This window comes from Sturnira hondurensis, unplaced genomic scaffold (assembly GCF_014824575.4).
Source record: "Sturnira hondurensis isolate 20B ecotype Veracruz unplaced genomic scaffold, ASM1482457v3 Scaffold0008640, whole genome shotgun sequence".
Lineage (NCBI taxonomy): Eukaryota > Metazoa > Chordata > Mammalia > Chiroptera > Phyllostomidae > Sturnira > Sturnira hondurensis.
In genome coordinates this window covers 20,540,908-20,556,987 of record NW_028081271.1, presented here as the reverse complement: position 1 = coordinate 20,556,987, position 16,080 = coordinate 20,540,908, and the positions used below count along the sequence as shown (strand labels likewise).

At 34.2% G+C, this 16,080-nt stretch overlaps 1 protein-coding gene across 1 annotated transcript in view; it reads left to right on the top strand.

The window, feature by feature from the left end:
- The window catches only part of ADAM2 (ADAM metallopeptidase domain 2), a 98,288-nt gene that overhangs the window by 43,178 nt on the left and 39,030 nt on the right, over nt 1-16,080 (top strand). Inside the window, exons 11-13 of the mRNA XM_037055095.1 lie at nt 7,039-7,219; nt 8,961-9,059; nt 9,168-9,363. Coding sequence (XP_036910990.1) covers nt 7,039-7,219; nt 8,961-9,059; nt 9,168-9,363 — 476 coding nt within the window. The remainder of the gene's footprint in view (nt 1-7,038; nt 7,220-8,960; nt 9,060-9,167; nt 9,364-16,080) is intronic.

Genomic DNA, 16,080 nt, shown 5'->3' with positions numbered 1-16,080 from the left:
TATAAATACATATGTATAAATACATATATATATGTGTATGTATATATATATATATATATATATATATAATCTGTGACCTGTGATCCCTAGGTCAAAATACATAATCTAAAAAATCTATCTGGATATTTCCTAATCTAATGTCACACTTGCTTTGTCATATGTGACCTAACCCTACATATATCACTAAGTTTACTTGCATGATTTTAATAATTTAAGGCCTGAGAAGATAAGCAAAACACTGGTTACTATACTAGAATGATTTATTAATGTGCTTTTGTCTGCATGTTAATCTCCTGCATCCTGCCCTTGGCTCAGCCTGAGGTCTTGGCATCTGTTGGTTTCCTAGATGCTGTTATTCAGTCTTTTCTTTGTCATTAGAGGAGGTTTTTGCCATATCCTTATCATGCCTCAAAATCTAGTGCATTTGCTGCTTTTGTTATTATTTTTATGGTGCACTCTAAGATTTGATAAGATTAGGACCAAATATTCAGGGATTAGGAAATCTGTTACCCAGTCAGTGACCAGAGTCAGCCTCTTATCTTTCCGATGGAAAATTTTTGGAAGATGTCTTAGAAAATCAAGCCCAACTGTCTACAGCAGCAAACTTGATGACATCTCATTCTCTCCATTTCCTTGTCTTGCTTCCACAATCATTTCTGAAAAGTACTTGCATTCAAATTTTTCTCTCAGGCTCTGACTTGGAAGGAACACATATCAAAATAGTGATCCCAAAAGTGGCCTTAGTAAACTTTTATGAAATGGTTGTTGAACTAAATCAATGAGTGATCTGATGACAATAAGGACGTCATTGGCAGGAGATGATGTACATGGGGGGACACTGTGGCAGGTGCAGGGTGTGATGCAAGATGCCTTGTTCTTTGGCACTTATGATCATTAAAATACAATAAAAATAAGATATTCCTGGAAGATTAAGTTTCATGTGGAATCACTCACAAATATCAAAGATTTGTACTGCAGGCCCCCTAGAGTTCTGTTGCAGCTCCTGGTGATCTATTGGACCCTTGGAGAGTTGAGCATGTACGTGGAAAACACTAAGTTGTGATGTTACTGATTGAATATTTTCATCATAATTTGCATATTTTTAGATCCACAGCATTATAAGATCAAGTGGGCATATTAATTTATCTGATGACCAAAATAATATATCTGGGAACAAGCTTAAAAAGATCCAGATAGTTCAAGTAAATAACACAAGCAGGGATCCCAGATCCCCACGGCACCTACACCTATTGCACCAATATTTCCCCGTCACTTCACACCAATGGCCAGATGGGGTTTCCTAAGACTGACTGCTAGAGAAGGAAAAGCTCTCTTGTTTCAAGAATAGTTCCTCTCAATATCTTAGTTGGAATAAAAGAAATGTGCTATCCCACATTATTCTCCAATTAGATTAAGAACTAAATAGAGTGGGAAATGGGAAATGTCCCAGTGAGCATATTTGCAAGCAATTTATTTCCATCTTGTTTGAGAAAAGTGCCAGAGACCAGGACCTACATAGACTGAGCCATGGCAAATGACTTGGGTATCTGTTCAAGGATCTGGATGCTGCAAGATTGGGCATTTAGAGACAAAGACAAAGACAAAGAATTATGGAAAGAGGAATATGAATTAATTTAGAATGAGCACAAAGTATGTAGATTTCTGTATCCTAAGTTCACATGCCATCAAAAAAGTATTTCCTTCACAAGTAGAATTCAATGACCTGGTCAACATTTTGAAATCCATGAATGTTAACCAGCTTCTTCCTTAGACTATCCATAAAATGACCCTTAAAATGAAGGTAGTCACCCCCTTTACAAGAGCAAACTTCAACCATTTTATTGGAACTCAGCTTCCTGACCATCCAAGGACAATTCGATGAAGTATTCTGTAGACAAATGTGTGGTCCCAGCAGAATGAAGCCATTATAGCCATCTCAATGAAACGTACTTAGATGGACGTTTCCTCATTCTTCCCTTTTCTATTCCTCTTCTCTTAACATTGCTTCCTAAGATCCCATTCCCAGAGTCCACGCCTTTCCTTCTGGTTAGTCTAAATAAAGACAAATGACATCTTATGTAGCTCATTAATAATATTGAGCACTGATTATTCGATTTGTATTTATCTTTGATTATAGCTTTTTTTACAGTGATGATGATATGTTGCTTATGATACTAAATATAATAATAGTAAGTTATAATGGTGAAGAAAGGATAGGAAGGATTAGAGTATCTTAAACATTCTAAACTGCTTCCTAAATATTGTCGTTATTCTTTGTTCAATTTTGAAAGTAGTTTATTTTCTTGGGATGCCTGAATTAGTCTCATTATCATTAGTACCCTTCAAAATGCAATTTTCTCACTATTTTTTGAGACACTATTAAATGTAAATATTGACCTGTATTGTTTTTTCTAATTGTGCCTGTTAATGTGACCATGACAATTGCAACTGTTTGTGGAAAATATACAGAAATTTTATTGATTATTTTATACTGAAGTTATATCCTACAGCCTTGCTAACCTAACTTATTAGTTCTAAGACTTTAAAACTAGCTTTATTAGAATTTTATACATGTATAATTATATAATATACATACAGTTTTACATTATCCTTTTCAATCTTTATATTTTTTCAATTTCTATTTTTTGCCTTCTACTGTGGCTAAGATCCCCAGTATAGTGTAAAAAAAAGTGGAATGTGTGGGTGTTTTTGCTGTACTTCTGATTTAGGGACAAAATCTTTCACCATTAAATAAGTTATAGGTAAATATTTCTCAAGGAGGCTTTTAAAATCAGATTGAGGGAGTTCTTTTTTACTTCTTATTTGCCAAAGTTTTCATCATGAATAGGTTCTTCAAGTGTTGTGATGATCATTTTTTTTCTACTTATTCTGTTGATACATTAAAAATACATTTTTTAATTTTCAATAGTTTAAATAACTTTGTTTTCCGAGGATAAACCACACTTGGGCATAATACATTATCCTTTTTTAAAAGATTTTATTTACTTATTTTTAGAGAGAAGGGAAAAAAGGGATTAAAAAAAGGGAGAGATGCATCAATGTGCAAAGGAAAGATCCATCAGTTGCCTCTTGCATGCTCCCAGCTGGGGCCCTGGCCCACAACCCAGGCATGTGCCCCAACCAAGAATTAAACCTGTGACCCTTTGCCTTGCAGGAGGATGCCCAACCCACTGAGCCACACTGGTCAGGGCACATTATGCTTTTTTAAAATTTATTTTATTTGTTCTTGTATTTCTTCCTAACATTTGACTCCATATATACAAGTAACATTGCTCTTTAGATATTTTCTCTTATAATTTATGATATAGAAAATTTGTGTTTTCTCTTTTTTCTCAATTATTCTAATGAGTTTCATCAAATTAATTGAACTTTTTAAAGACCATATTTTAATTTTGTTCACTTTTTTCTATTGCTTGTCCATTTGTTGTTGTTGTTGTTGATGATGATGCATAGTTGGAGGTCATCTTGTTTTTTTCCTAGATTTTTATGTAAAATCTCAACTAATTAATTTTAAACTTCCTTTTTGTGTAAGCCCTTTAAAGTTATATATTTCCCTCTAACAACAGTTCCAATTACATAGCACAATTTTTGATATTTTAAAATTTGTTTTTCATTTATTTGAAATATTTGCAGACTCTTAAAAAATTTCTTCTTTGACCAGTGGATTATTTTAGAAGTATGTTAGTTGATTTTCAAATATTTATGAATAATCTCTGTATCTTGTTGTTATTGATTTTGGAATTGATGTCAGTGTGGTCAAAAATATACTTTTTAGCTACATAGCAGTTGAAATTTATTGAGACATTTGATAATAGTCTTTTATTTTTGCTTGGTTCTTTTCATGCTGTACATGTCTCAGTAAAAGGAAGGGTGTTGAGGTGCTGGTTTTGTTTTTAGTTGGAAATTGAGATGCTTCTAATAAAATCTTTGAAGTTATATTCAAAAACATTGGTTTTATTTATTTTGTCTAATAGTGTGGCTTCTGAAAAGTATAAAATATAAAAAAACATGTTTTGCTTGTAAATAGGAAAAAGATACTCTATTCTATTCTTCTCCCTCATTGTAATGAGAGCACTACATCCTGCCATCAATGCTTTGCAATTTTGCAGTGAGGAAATGAATTTTTGAAATGTGATTTAAACAGCAATACCCTGATTGAGATCTATATTTACTAAGACAAAGTCTACAGTTAGATTTTGCTGCAAGTCACAGAAAACCCAGAGTAATAATGGCTTAAACAAAAGAGTTTATTTTAATTTTGGAAAATTCTATTAATTAAGTGGCATTTCACAGTATAATTTTATATTGATTTTGGGGGGGAGGGCTCTGCCCACAGGGCCCCTCAACCCCCTTCTGCCACAGATGCAAATAAGTCTACCAAGACATGATTTGCTTGGGAAGGAAAGGTAGCCAATCTCTCAAAAGAGAAGGGCAAAGGCCCTTTTCCTCAATGGGCTTTTATTGGGGTCAATTTGCACAGGAACACAGGTAAAGCTCATTAATCATTGTCAGGCAGTAAGGATCAAACAATAGATGACATACATAGAACTATGAAAGCTTATTCTGAGTCAGGGTCTTTTAGCTAAAGGGAAGCAAACTCATTTTCTGCTCGGACTCTTATCTGAAAACTGAGAGCATTCTTAGCAAAGCAGGTTTCACAGGATTTTATGTATTCTTTCTTAGGCCTGATGACCCAGGGAATCCACCCTTTCCAGCCCAAGGCTGCACCACCCTCTGTCTTTGTTTCAGGCTTAAGTCAGGCAGAGAAAGTATGGCAGCCAAGAGATTAGGACACTTCTTGCAGACAGAATGAGAACTCAGGCTGCATCAAAACAGAAGGGCAAGGGTCCATCACCTCCTTTTGCTATAGTCCCCCAAGTCCTTTCCTGGGGGCCCTCGTGATCATGCCTGACTTAGATTGTCCCTCCCTTGAGGATTCTTACCCATCATTGGCTAACTGATCATGCACTGGGGGCCAGGCAGGGTGAGGTAAAAAGGATGGAGGTAGTGCCCCTACCAGAAATATAAGCTTTGTCTCCTTAGTGGCTTATGGTCCCTAGGTCACTCACTCAGCCTTAGCCATGTGGGGGTTACAGCTTCTGAAATCGGGAAGGGCGGTTCCCAACAGATTTCTACATAGTGGCTTCCATTTTCAAAGTAATCTTATAGTTTCTGATGGAAGCTTCAGCTGCAATGAACCAAATTTAAATCAACAATAGAATAAAGCAGGACAAGAAAGCATGGCTGTTAACATTACTTCCCAGAACTTAAATTTATGACATTGTTTTAAGACAATTATCTAAAGTTTTTATCTGCTTAGTCTTAACTTTATAAAAAGCTAAACAGTGTAGGCATTTATACAAGAAGTTACGTATCGAACTGAAAATCAGAGGCTCTATTATCAAGAAAAATGAGAGAATGAGGAATGGGAATATCCGGAAAACCTGCCCAAAGATTCACATTGCAAATAAATTCTCCAGTTGGATGTAATTATTATTATGTTTTCTTTTTAATGAAAACATTAATTTCACTCCCGGAAAGTGTATGTCCTATTAACCAGGTCACACATAACAAACATACCTTGCATTGCTGATGCTCAGTAATAATTAAAATTCTGTTGCTGTTTCTACTTTGGTTTCTGGTGTTTAGATTGATAAAAATCATCTGAACTATTGATAGTGTAATAATAAATCCATTCATTATGGTTAATATAACTGAAGGGTATGTTTACCCAGGATGTGAAAACAAAAAAAAAAAAATCAAAATTGGTAGTTTGTTCAAAACTTCTTAATTGTTTGTAGTCCTCATGTGAAAAACATTTTCCTGTAGTAATCTAAATGACTAAGGTTTGAGTCTATGGCTTTAAAATTCAATTAATTTCATATTTGCTATATGTTAATACTATTCAGAATAATAAAAATTATAGTAAAAGGGCAACCAAAGAATCTACATCAGTTTTAACCATGCACTCATTCCTTTTTTTTTTTTTTTTAACAATCATTGCCCTGGCTGGTGTGGCTCTGTTGGTTGGACATTGTCTTGCAAAACAAAATATCATGAGTTTGATTCCTGGTAGGGCATGTGCCTAGATTGCAAGTATTGTCCTCAGTTGGGGGCATGTGCAAGAGACAACTAATCAATGTTTCTCTTTCTCATTGATGTTCTGCTTCCTCTCTTTCTCCCCCCGCCCCTCTGTAGAATCAACAAAAGAAAAAAAGATCATTGATCTCTTAGCTTTGTGCTAGGGAACAAAACAATCAAAACGTTTTTTTCTCACAAAACTAAAAAACTAGTAAGACAAGATAATCAATCAATAGTTAAATAAATAATATCCCAGTTTTTGATATTACAGGAACATAGATGGAATGTTATGAATGTTATGTTTAGCATTACTCCACATCTAGCATAACATTCCTTTGTTTTTTGGAGAAAAAAATGAATGTCACTAAGTGAATAAAGGGGAGTAACGGAATGTTATGCTAGATGTGTGCTTGGAAATGTTCTCTCTGTGTAAACTTTGAGCAAAGAATTGAATACTGATCTCAAGTTTAAGTGATTAGTTTGTGTCCAACAGTCAGATATCTGAGTTGTCAGGTATTGGTGTTATTTAAAAGGTAGAACTAAAGAAGATTACCTATGAGTAGTAAAAAGAAATGAAAAAGCCCAATCTTTTTTCTCAATACAAGGATATGAAAATTTTTACAAGTCATGAAAAGAAGAGGAAGCCAAAAGTGATGCAGACGGACCACTATGTGAGTTAGGAGCTATGAGAAAAAATAGTGTCAAAGATAACTATGATATAAGATCCAATAAAACTGTATTGATTATTTATTCCTACTAAAATATTCAATACAGATTTTACACAATTGATGCACCATGCACAGATAAAGAAAGTGTGATGCTAACCTAATTGAGCATTTTGTCTGTTGTGAAGTGCTATTGAGTAGCTTATTCCTAGGTTAAACAGTTTATGAATGCAATGCTTATACAAAAATTTGAAGTTTAATGTATTTTTAGTTATTCCAGCGGTGTGAAGTTCTTTAGTAATTGCAGCATGGAGGATTTTGCACACTTTATTTCAAAGCCAAAAGCCCAATGTCTTCAGAATCACCCGCATTTGGATCCAACATACAAAGCTGCCGTCTGTGGTAACAGCGTTGTGGAAGAAGGAGAAGAATGTGATTGTGGAACTCCAGATGTTAGTACTAATTTAAAAGAATATATACCAGAATTACAAAATAATTAATTCTTGTAGTGTTATACTGTTATGTTCCATAATTTATCAAATTTACTTTTCTACAAAAACCTTAAGAAGGCATGCAGTGATTTTCATAAACTAATGAGTGCACTTATATATTATAAGCGCATTATATATTAACTAACTGTACATTATATATTAATGTACAGATTTAGTGGTTTGTAGATTATTTTGTAGATTATTTGTACAAGTGATTTTCAGCCATTAATTCTAAAGCTGAGTTGACCTAGGTTTAAACTGCCCTTCTTGTGTATTTTCTTTTTATTTATTCTTAACCTAAACCCCTCTGCCATTCAGAAAAATATAAAGGTTTTACAATTAAGAAAACATAGGAGGCACATTCTGGCTTTGAGTCTTTTAATCTAGGTCAATATTTAAGTCAAAGAGATTTGGGTAATACACAATCCATAAAAGCTGGTTTTCGAATCTCTAGAAATCTTTGGAAAACCTGCTATATCAGAGGGAGATAAATGGAATGCAATGAGGGGGGCAGGGACTGTGGGACTCACAGTGAGTGGTATGGACTTGAGAGAATCAAAAAGACATGAACAGAGCTCAGCATTCCCTGCTGCCAAAGAGAAAGTCATTTACATGTACCCTCTCCAGTATGAAAAATGTGTGTTAGCTAGTTGGGTGATACACTTTTAAGAAATTATTCCTCACTACCTACCTATTTTTGCTAGTTTGATCTAAATGGACACACCTGGAAAATTTTCTAATAAAAATTGACAGGAGTGTCTCTTGGCCCAATTAAATATCATATAATTTAGTCCCAAATCCCTGTTATATAACTTAACCCTCTGGAATCCCATATATAGATAGCACTAGCAATGACATAGGTTAAGCAGAAAAGTCATGGAAAATACTGCAAATTTAGTGTGTCTTACTAAGTTATGACTCATACAAGACCACTGAAATATATAATTTATTTTTGTGTAACTCATTGAAATTTTTGGCCCAATGAACCCCATTTACAATCCTTGGGGATTTGAAAAATGTCTGCGTGTTGGTGTGTGATGCATCATCTCTTTAGCTTTCAGCTTTCTTACATGCTGATTTTATTAAGCCTAATAATAGAAGGTAAAAGAAACAGAATCATGGGGCACAGATGAATTACAGCATAAAACACAAGGCATCATGAAATATTAGATGAGTGATACAAAGGTAATAATTTCAGTTATGTGAAACATTTTTTAGCTTTTTATCTTTAGACAATTAAAAGTAAAATAAACTTTGACTATCTCATAAACGTTATAGACTTATTAAAATACAGTAGATACATAAAGGATGAGTAAGAACTGGTCACTCTAATGGAATTGTTAAGTCATATCTTGCATCTCATGTCTTGTATTTTACTGTCTCTGTCTATAAGAGCCAGAGAGCTTCTCACAGATGGCTTTGGTGGCCTCCAGGGTTTCAGAAAACTCTACTACCAGTATAGTCAAACTTATTCTGAGCATATAAAAAATACACAGTCTAGCACATTGTAGGTAGTTAACAAATTTCTGTTAAATACATAAATGAATAAGTAGGTTTAATTTTTCTGTTTGCCAACATGTAAGTTAAGCATCAACAATTAGTATGTATGACATATATACTATATTATGTTGACATCATTAAAATATATACCCCATGTGAATAAAAGTTGGAAGACATTAAGAGTATTTGGTTTGCCTTTCAGCAATGTAATGAAGATGTAGACTCATGCTGTAAGTCTACCGGATGTAGACTGAAAGACACGTCCAAATGTGATATAGGACCATGCTGTGAAAATTGTCAAGTAAGAGTCTTTTTAAATTTCTGTATCACCTATGTAAGTTATCATTCCTTATAATATTTATATGTTCAAATTCTGTTTTATTCAATCTCATTTATCTTACATCATCAGTTTAAACAAAAAGGAGAGCTATGCAGGTCTTCTAGTGATGAATGTGATCTCCCTGAATATTGCAATGGATCATCTGTGTCATGTCAAGATAACTTTTATGTTCAGGATGGTCATCCATGTGGAAATTCACAATGGCTCTGTGTACATGGAAGATGTATGAGTATAGACAGACAATGCAAGGATGTGTTTGGTGAAGGTATTTATTATAATTTGATTTCTTGTATATGTACATTTCTGGAAACTGAAAAGAAATAGATATTGATATATAATTGTGATTTGTAAAATAACATAATTTTAATGTAAATATTTTAAAGGGTTATAGAGCCCTGGCTGGTGTAGCTCAGTGGATTGAGCACAGGCCTGTGAACCAAAGGATCGTGGTTCGATTCCCAGTCAGGGCACATGCCTGGGTTGCAGGCCAGTTCCCAGCAGGGTACCCTTGAGAGGCAACCACACACTGATATTTCTCTCCCTCTCTCCTTCCCTTCCCCTCGAAAGATAAATAAATAAATAAATCTTTTTAAAAAGGGCTATAGAAAGAGAAGAAGAAGACTGTAAGAAAAAATATTAAAAGTTGTCTGCCATTAAAATTCTGAATTATTTCCACAAAATAATAAAGGGAAGGATTCAAAGTCTATGGGATCTGTATTCAAGAAGGGAGAAGGCAGACTGAACACAAGCCACACTTCCCTCATTCACTCCATGTCCACAGTTCTCTCAGTAAATGTAGAATACTTATATATGCATGTGGGCGTTAAAGAGATATTAAATATAAGTTGGTGTATGAATATAATTTAAACTACACATGCAGACACACAGAGACAGATGGACACATTTACACCAGGAAACTACAAGGATGACTCATGAAACTCCCAAAGAAAATTCCTGACAATCGAGGAACTGTGAAATCATGAAAAATGATATTCACCGAGGTTGAAAACGAAAAGGAAAACTATACTAGAAAATACTCATGGAATTATTTGCTAAAGATGGAAACAGTGGTAATGGCAACATTATTTCCTATCTGTATCACAGGAATCAATAGCAATTGGCAGAGGAAATATTTAGATAAGCATCCAGGTTGGTCAAACTTCTCTCAATTCAAGCAGGTGGCAGTGCCCACTCTAATCTCTGTGTCAAAAAAAAATTTGCAAAGTGATTATCAACTCCCAAAATGAATGTACAACAAGAATGACTATTAGTTTGAAGAAAGGCAACACAAAGACACAAGAGAAGAAACATATATAGTAGAAAACGGCCCTCCCAACAAGATACAGGTGATTTGGAACCATACTGAGGAAATTTTGAACATATGTATCTATACATAGAGATATACAAATATATGGATATATACATATATAAAGAGATATATATCATATATAGGTGTATATCTATACATAAATAGATAGATAGATATATGTTGGGGAGAAGATCATAAGTTTACCAGGTATACAGTTAGAGTTTACAAACAAAAAATTGGTTAAATTGCTAAAAAGGTAGAATTTCTGTTTAAGCTAGCACATATAAGCGAGACATGTATTCCAATGCCAAAAGATAGATTTAAAAAAATGGGAAAGTATTGTAAGCATTTGAACTCATATAATTTACTTTCCAAATTCATCTCTGTAGAACTGGTTGTGAATGACATTCAAAATAAGGGAGACTAAACCAGAGAAAGAACAGTTAAGCAAGATGAAATAATAATCAAAGAAATTAGTAAAAGTCATTGTTGACTGATATACATATATTTTAAAATATAAAAGATAAAGATATATGAATATATTTTGAAAGATAAAGAGTGGTATAAAATGAAGTTATTATTATGTCAAAAGTATGTTACTCTCTAGAATAGAATAGAAAGTTTCAGCATAAAAATCCTGAAAACCCAATCACTTCATAAAGGTGCAGCACAAAGAGGAACTAAAAATTAGCATTTAAGTCAGGCACTCATTTTATAATCTAAAATGATTACAAGAATAATAAAATAATGTGAAACTAAAAGCTAATAGAGGGGAAAAAACAAAATAAATTAAAACATTTAATTAACTCTCAGGCAAGAGTAAAACAAAAGAGCATACAATAAGAAAACAAATACTATGACAGGTTTTTTTACATATAAACATTTTGTAATTACAGTAAGTATAAAACCCATATTAAATATTGTATTTAGGAAAAGAATGTAGCAAATAGTGACAAAACTATGAGAAAATTAGTAGAAAAATCAAAACGCACTGCATTTATGTCTTTAATGCATTAAAGTAAAATAAACCCAAAGTCATACTAATGACTTAAATTTTTACAAGAGAGAAATCTTGCATCTCTTAGTGGACAACAGTCAGCCATTTAGATTCCTAGAAACATCTGCAGATTCTGAAAGGTGAATCAGGTTTGGTTTAGGCAGAAATCTTTCACTGGAAAACAAAGATAAAATAGAAAAGTTTTAGCAGCTGGAATTGAAGGGAGACTGTCTAAATCATAGACTATTTTTATCCATGAGGCATTCTGGAGCTCTGAAGTTTCTCAGGTCACTTAGGTCAATAATATTAAACAGCCGTTATGAATTTCCCTGAAGTCACAAGATGATCTAAGACCGAATGATGGAGGAATCTTGCCTCCAGAAAACCTTAGCCTTCTAAAAGCTTTTTCTACATTTTGAAGCACCTGTGTCAGTAGGCTAGAAAGCTGTTCTGAAATTCTCTGAAGGGCATGTACTATGTCTGTCCAGAAAAAATCCAGCCATTGCATGGACCGGTTTGCATGACATTGATGTAAACTGCCAGCCAAGAAGAGTGCACTGGAATGCACGTGCATGAATGATGATGACTTCACTGTACTGCTCAGTGGGGGTGGTAGATGCCTTTGAGTAAGCATGTGTACTGTGTGGCCATTGCATTCAAAATGATTGAGAGTAGAGATTCAGCCACTCTACAGCCCAGATTTGGCACCCTGGGACTTCTAGCTTTTCCCAAAACTAAAATCACCTTTGAAAGAGAAGAGATTTCAGACCCTCAATGAGATTCAGGAAAATGTGAGAGGGCTGCTGATGGCAATTGGGAGATCTGTGTGAAGTCCTAAGGTGCTTACTTCGAAGGGGACTGAGGCTAATTGTCCTATGTACAATGTTTCTTGAATCTTGTATCTTCTTCAATAATTGTCTCTATTTGTTATATTACATGGCTGAATCTCTTCTGGACAGACCTCAAATTTAGTGAAGGACAGACCTTCACTGAAAGTCTGGCAGACTTTCAGTGAAGAGAAAGCTCTCTATCAAATAGTTTGCCAGAGCCACACCTAAGATAATGAGGTAAATTCAGATAAAACTGCACTTCAGCTCCAACGTAGTTGACTGATTGGGTTTAGGTGATCACTGCCTTGCCCATTCTGCCTAACTCAGGGAAGGGAGTCATTGAAAAGGTAAGGCAGGAAATGGAAAGAAGCAACATTTTAAGAGATAAGAACCAATAATCTTCAAAATAAAACAGGTCAACTGAAAATTCGAAATGCTCCAAAATCTTAAGAAGGACATCTTTAAAGAAAAACATCTAAAGACATCATAGCAAAACTCTCAGAAAATAAAGAGAACAGAAGCATGGAAGACGGCAGTGGAAGCAGAGGAAGCATGTCTCTAAAGGAGCAAGAATGAGTTGAACTTCTCATTTCTCAACAATTACAGAAGCCAAAAGACATAGTAGACATTTTTTAAGGACTAAAAGAAAGTAAGTGTCCATCCAAAAGTCTATAATAACCAAAAACACCTTTCCAGTCTTTCAAAGAAATGAGCCTGAACAACTGCATATTGTCACTCAAAAGAATGAATTTGAACCCCTACCTCATACCAAAATGAGAATTAACTTAAAATGTATCATAGACCTAAATGTAAAAGCAAAACATTTAAACATTTAAAAGAAAACAGATATAAATCTTAGTGACCTTGGACTAATGTGTTTTCTTAGCTATGACACCCAAAGCACAGGTGACAAAAATAATGCATGACGTGAACTTCAAAATTTTAAAAACCTTTTGTTTTTTGAACTGTATAATGGAGAAAATGAAAAGACAACTCAAGGAATGAAAGAATATGTTTGCAAAGCATATTTCTGATAACATACTTCTGTACACAATACATAAAGAATTCATTCAATTCAACAATAAAAGACAAATTGACCAAATTTTAAAATAAGCAATATTTCAAATAAACATTTCTCAAAAAAAGGCATAGAAATGGCTAATCACATGAAAGACACTAAACATCATTAGTCATCAAAACTATAAGATACCTCTTCACATTCATGAAGATGGCTATGATTTAAAAAGACAGAAAAGAACAAGTGTTAGTGAAAATGTGGCAAAATCAGAGTTTTTATGCATTGCTGTTGGGAATCAAAAATGGTGTAGCTGCATTAGAAAACAGTTTGGCAGCTCCTTAAAATGTTCAGCGTATTAATTTTATACCTGGCATACACCTAAGAGAACTCAGCACATATGTTCTCATAAAACTTTGTATACAAATGTTCATAACACCATTATTCATAATAGTCAAATGTAGAAATAATTCAAATGTCCATTAACTGATAAATGAATAAATCAAATACAGAATATTACTAGGCAATAAAATATTAACAAAGTGCTGATATTTACTAAATGTAGATGAATTTTGAAAATATGCTAAGCTAAGGAAGGCAGTCACAATGGACCAAATATTCTGATTTAATTTATATTAATATGTACATTAGGCAAATACATAGAGACAGAAGGTCGATTAATGGTTGCCTAAGACTAAGGCAGGGACAAAGGGAGGTGGGAGGAAGGTGTTTGTGTGTGTGTATTGGATGTGTATTGTGTGTGTGTATTGCATATATTCAATGTAATATTAACAGCATATCAGTAACTACATCTACTGTGACAACTTAATACTCTTCAAATGGTCTGCAATGCATATATACTGTATACTAAGAGGTTAGTTGGTTGGTTCTTTTTAAACCTCAATGTGTGAATTTTTCTCAATTTTCTCTTTAGTTCTCTTGGTCATTTTTCTCTATCTAGGCCAATTCTACTCTGTTTAATTTCTCTTCATTTACAATTATTTTACTGTCTCAAAGACAAGTCAACTTAGCTTTTTTGTTTTTCATATGTCTTGACTTGGCTCTCTGATCTTGAATAACATTTAAGAACCAGATTAATAAATTAATTTTAGTTGAATTGATATCTTTGAATATTGAGTTATTCTGTGGATGACCTAATGGTTACGAAGTGGGCTCTTGTTGTGGTTTTGATTTGAACTTAGCTGATAATGATGAGCATTTTTCCAAGTGCTTATCGACCATTTGTACATCTTCTTTGAAGAAGTCTTTATATTCTTTACCTATGTTTTAATTGGGTTGTCTTGTTATTATTAAGTTGTAAGAGCTCTTAATATGTTCTACATTCAAGTTTATTGTCAAATTCATATTTGAAAATAGTTTTTCTCATTTCATAGATTATTTCATCACTTTCCCGATGGTGTTCCTTGAAGCACAATTTTAATTTTAATGTAGTTCAATTTACCTATCTTTTTTCTTTTGTGCTTGGGATTTTGGTGTAAGAAAGAATGACCTAACCCAAGGTCCTGACTTAATTTTTTATTCTTTTGGGAATAGCATAGCTCTCACTCTTAAATGTCAGTGTGTTATTCATTTTGCATCAGTTTGTTTGAATAGTGTGAGAAATCACTCCAACTTAAATCTTTAGAATGTGTATATTTCTTTAAATTATATTTTATTGATTATGCTATTACAGTTGTCCTGATTTTGCCCTCTTACCCTCTCCACCTGTCACTCCCTACTTCCTCAAGAAATCTCCCCACCATTGTTCATGTGCATGAGTCATAGGTATGAGTTCTTTGGCTACTCCATTACCTATACTGTACTTTACATCCCAATGGCTATTCTGTAACTATGTATTTGTACTTCTTAACCCCCTCACCTATTCACCCATTCTCCCTTCCCCCCTCCCATCTGGCAATCTTCTGATAACTAAGTTCTTTTCTTTTGCCTTTAAGAGTCTCTCTTTACCTTTAACTTTTGGCCTTTTGATAATGATGTATCTTGGAGTGATATCTCTTTGTATCTGTCATAATTGCGATGCACTGCTTTTCCTGGACTTGCATGTCTATTTCCTTCACCAAATTAGGGAAGTTTTCCTTCGCTATTTTTCCAGATAGATTTTCAATTTCTTGCTCTTTCTCTTCTCCTTCTGGTACCCCTATGAACTGAATGTTGCACCTCTTGAAGTTGTCCCAGATGTTATTTAAACTATCTGCATTTTTTTTATTTATTTAATTGTTATTCAAGTACAGTTTTCTGTCTTTTATTCCATCCCACTCCACCCCCCCACTGCTCCCCACCTCCCTCCCATTTCCACCCCCCTAGTTTTTGTCCATGTGTCCTTTATGCTAGTTCCTGTAAATCCTTCCCCTTTCCCCCTGAAATTCCCTCCCCTCTCCCCTCTGGTCACTGTCAGCCTGTTCTGTATTTCAGTGTCTTTGGTTATATTTTGCTTGCTTGTTTGTTTTGTTGTTTAGGTTTCTGTTAAAGGTGAGATCATATGGTATTTGTCTTTCACCACCTGGCTTATTTCATTCAGCCAGAAGAATACAATTTCATTCAAATTGTATTCTTCATTTCCTCTTGTCCCTTGCTCATAGTTTCTGTTTCCTTTTTTCATGTTGATATAGTTTGTAGTGAGTTCATTGTAGTTCCCGTATAGTTTCTGGTAGCTCTTTGTGAGCTCTTTGAACTTCCTGATAACCAGTGCTTTGAATTCAATATTTGGTAGTTGACTTCCCCTATTTCATCTAGCAATCTTTCTGAGGCTTCCTCCTTTCCTTTTGTTTGGGGATTGTTTCTTTGTCTTCCCATTGTTTGTGAGACTGTTC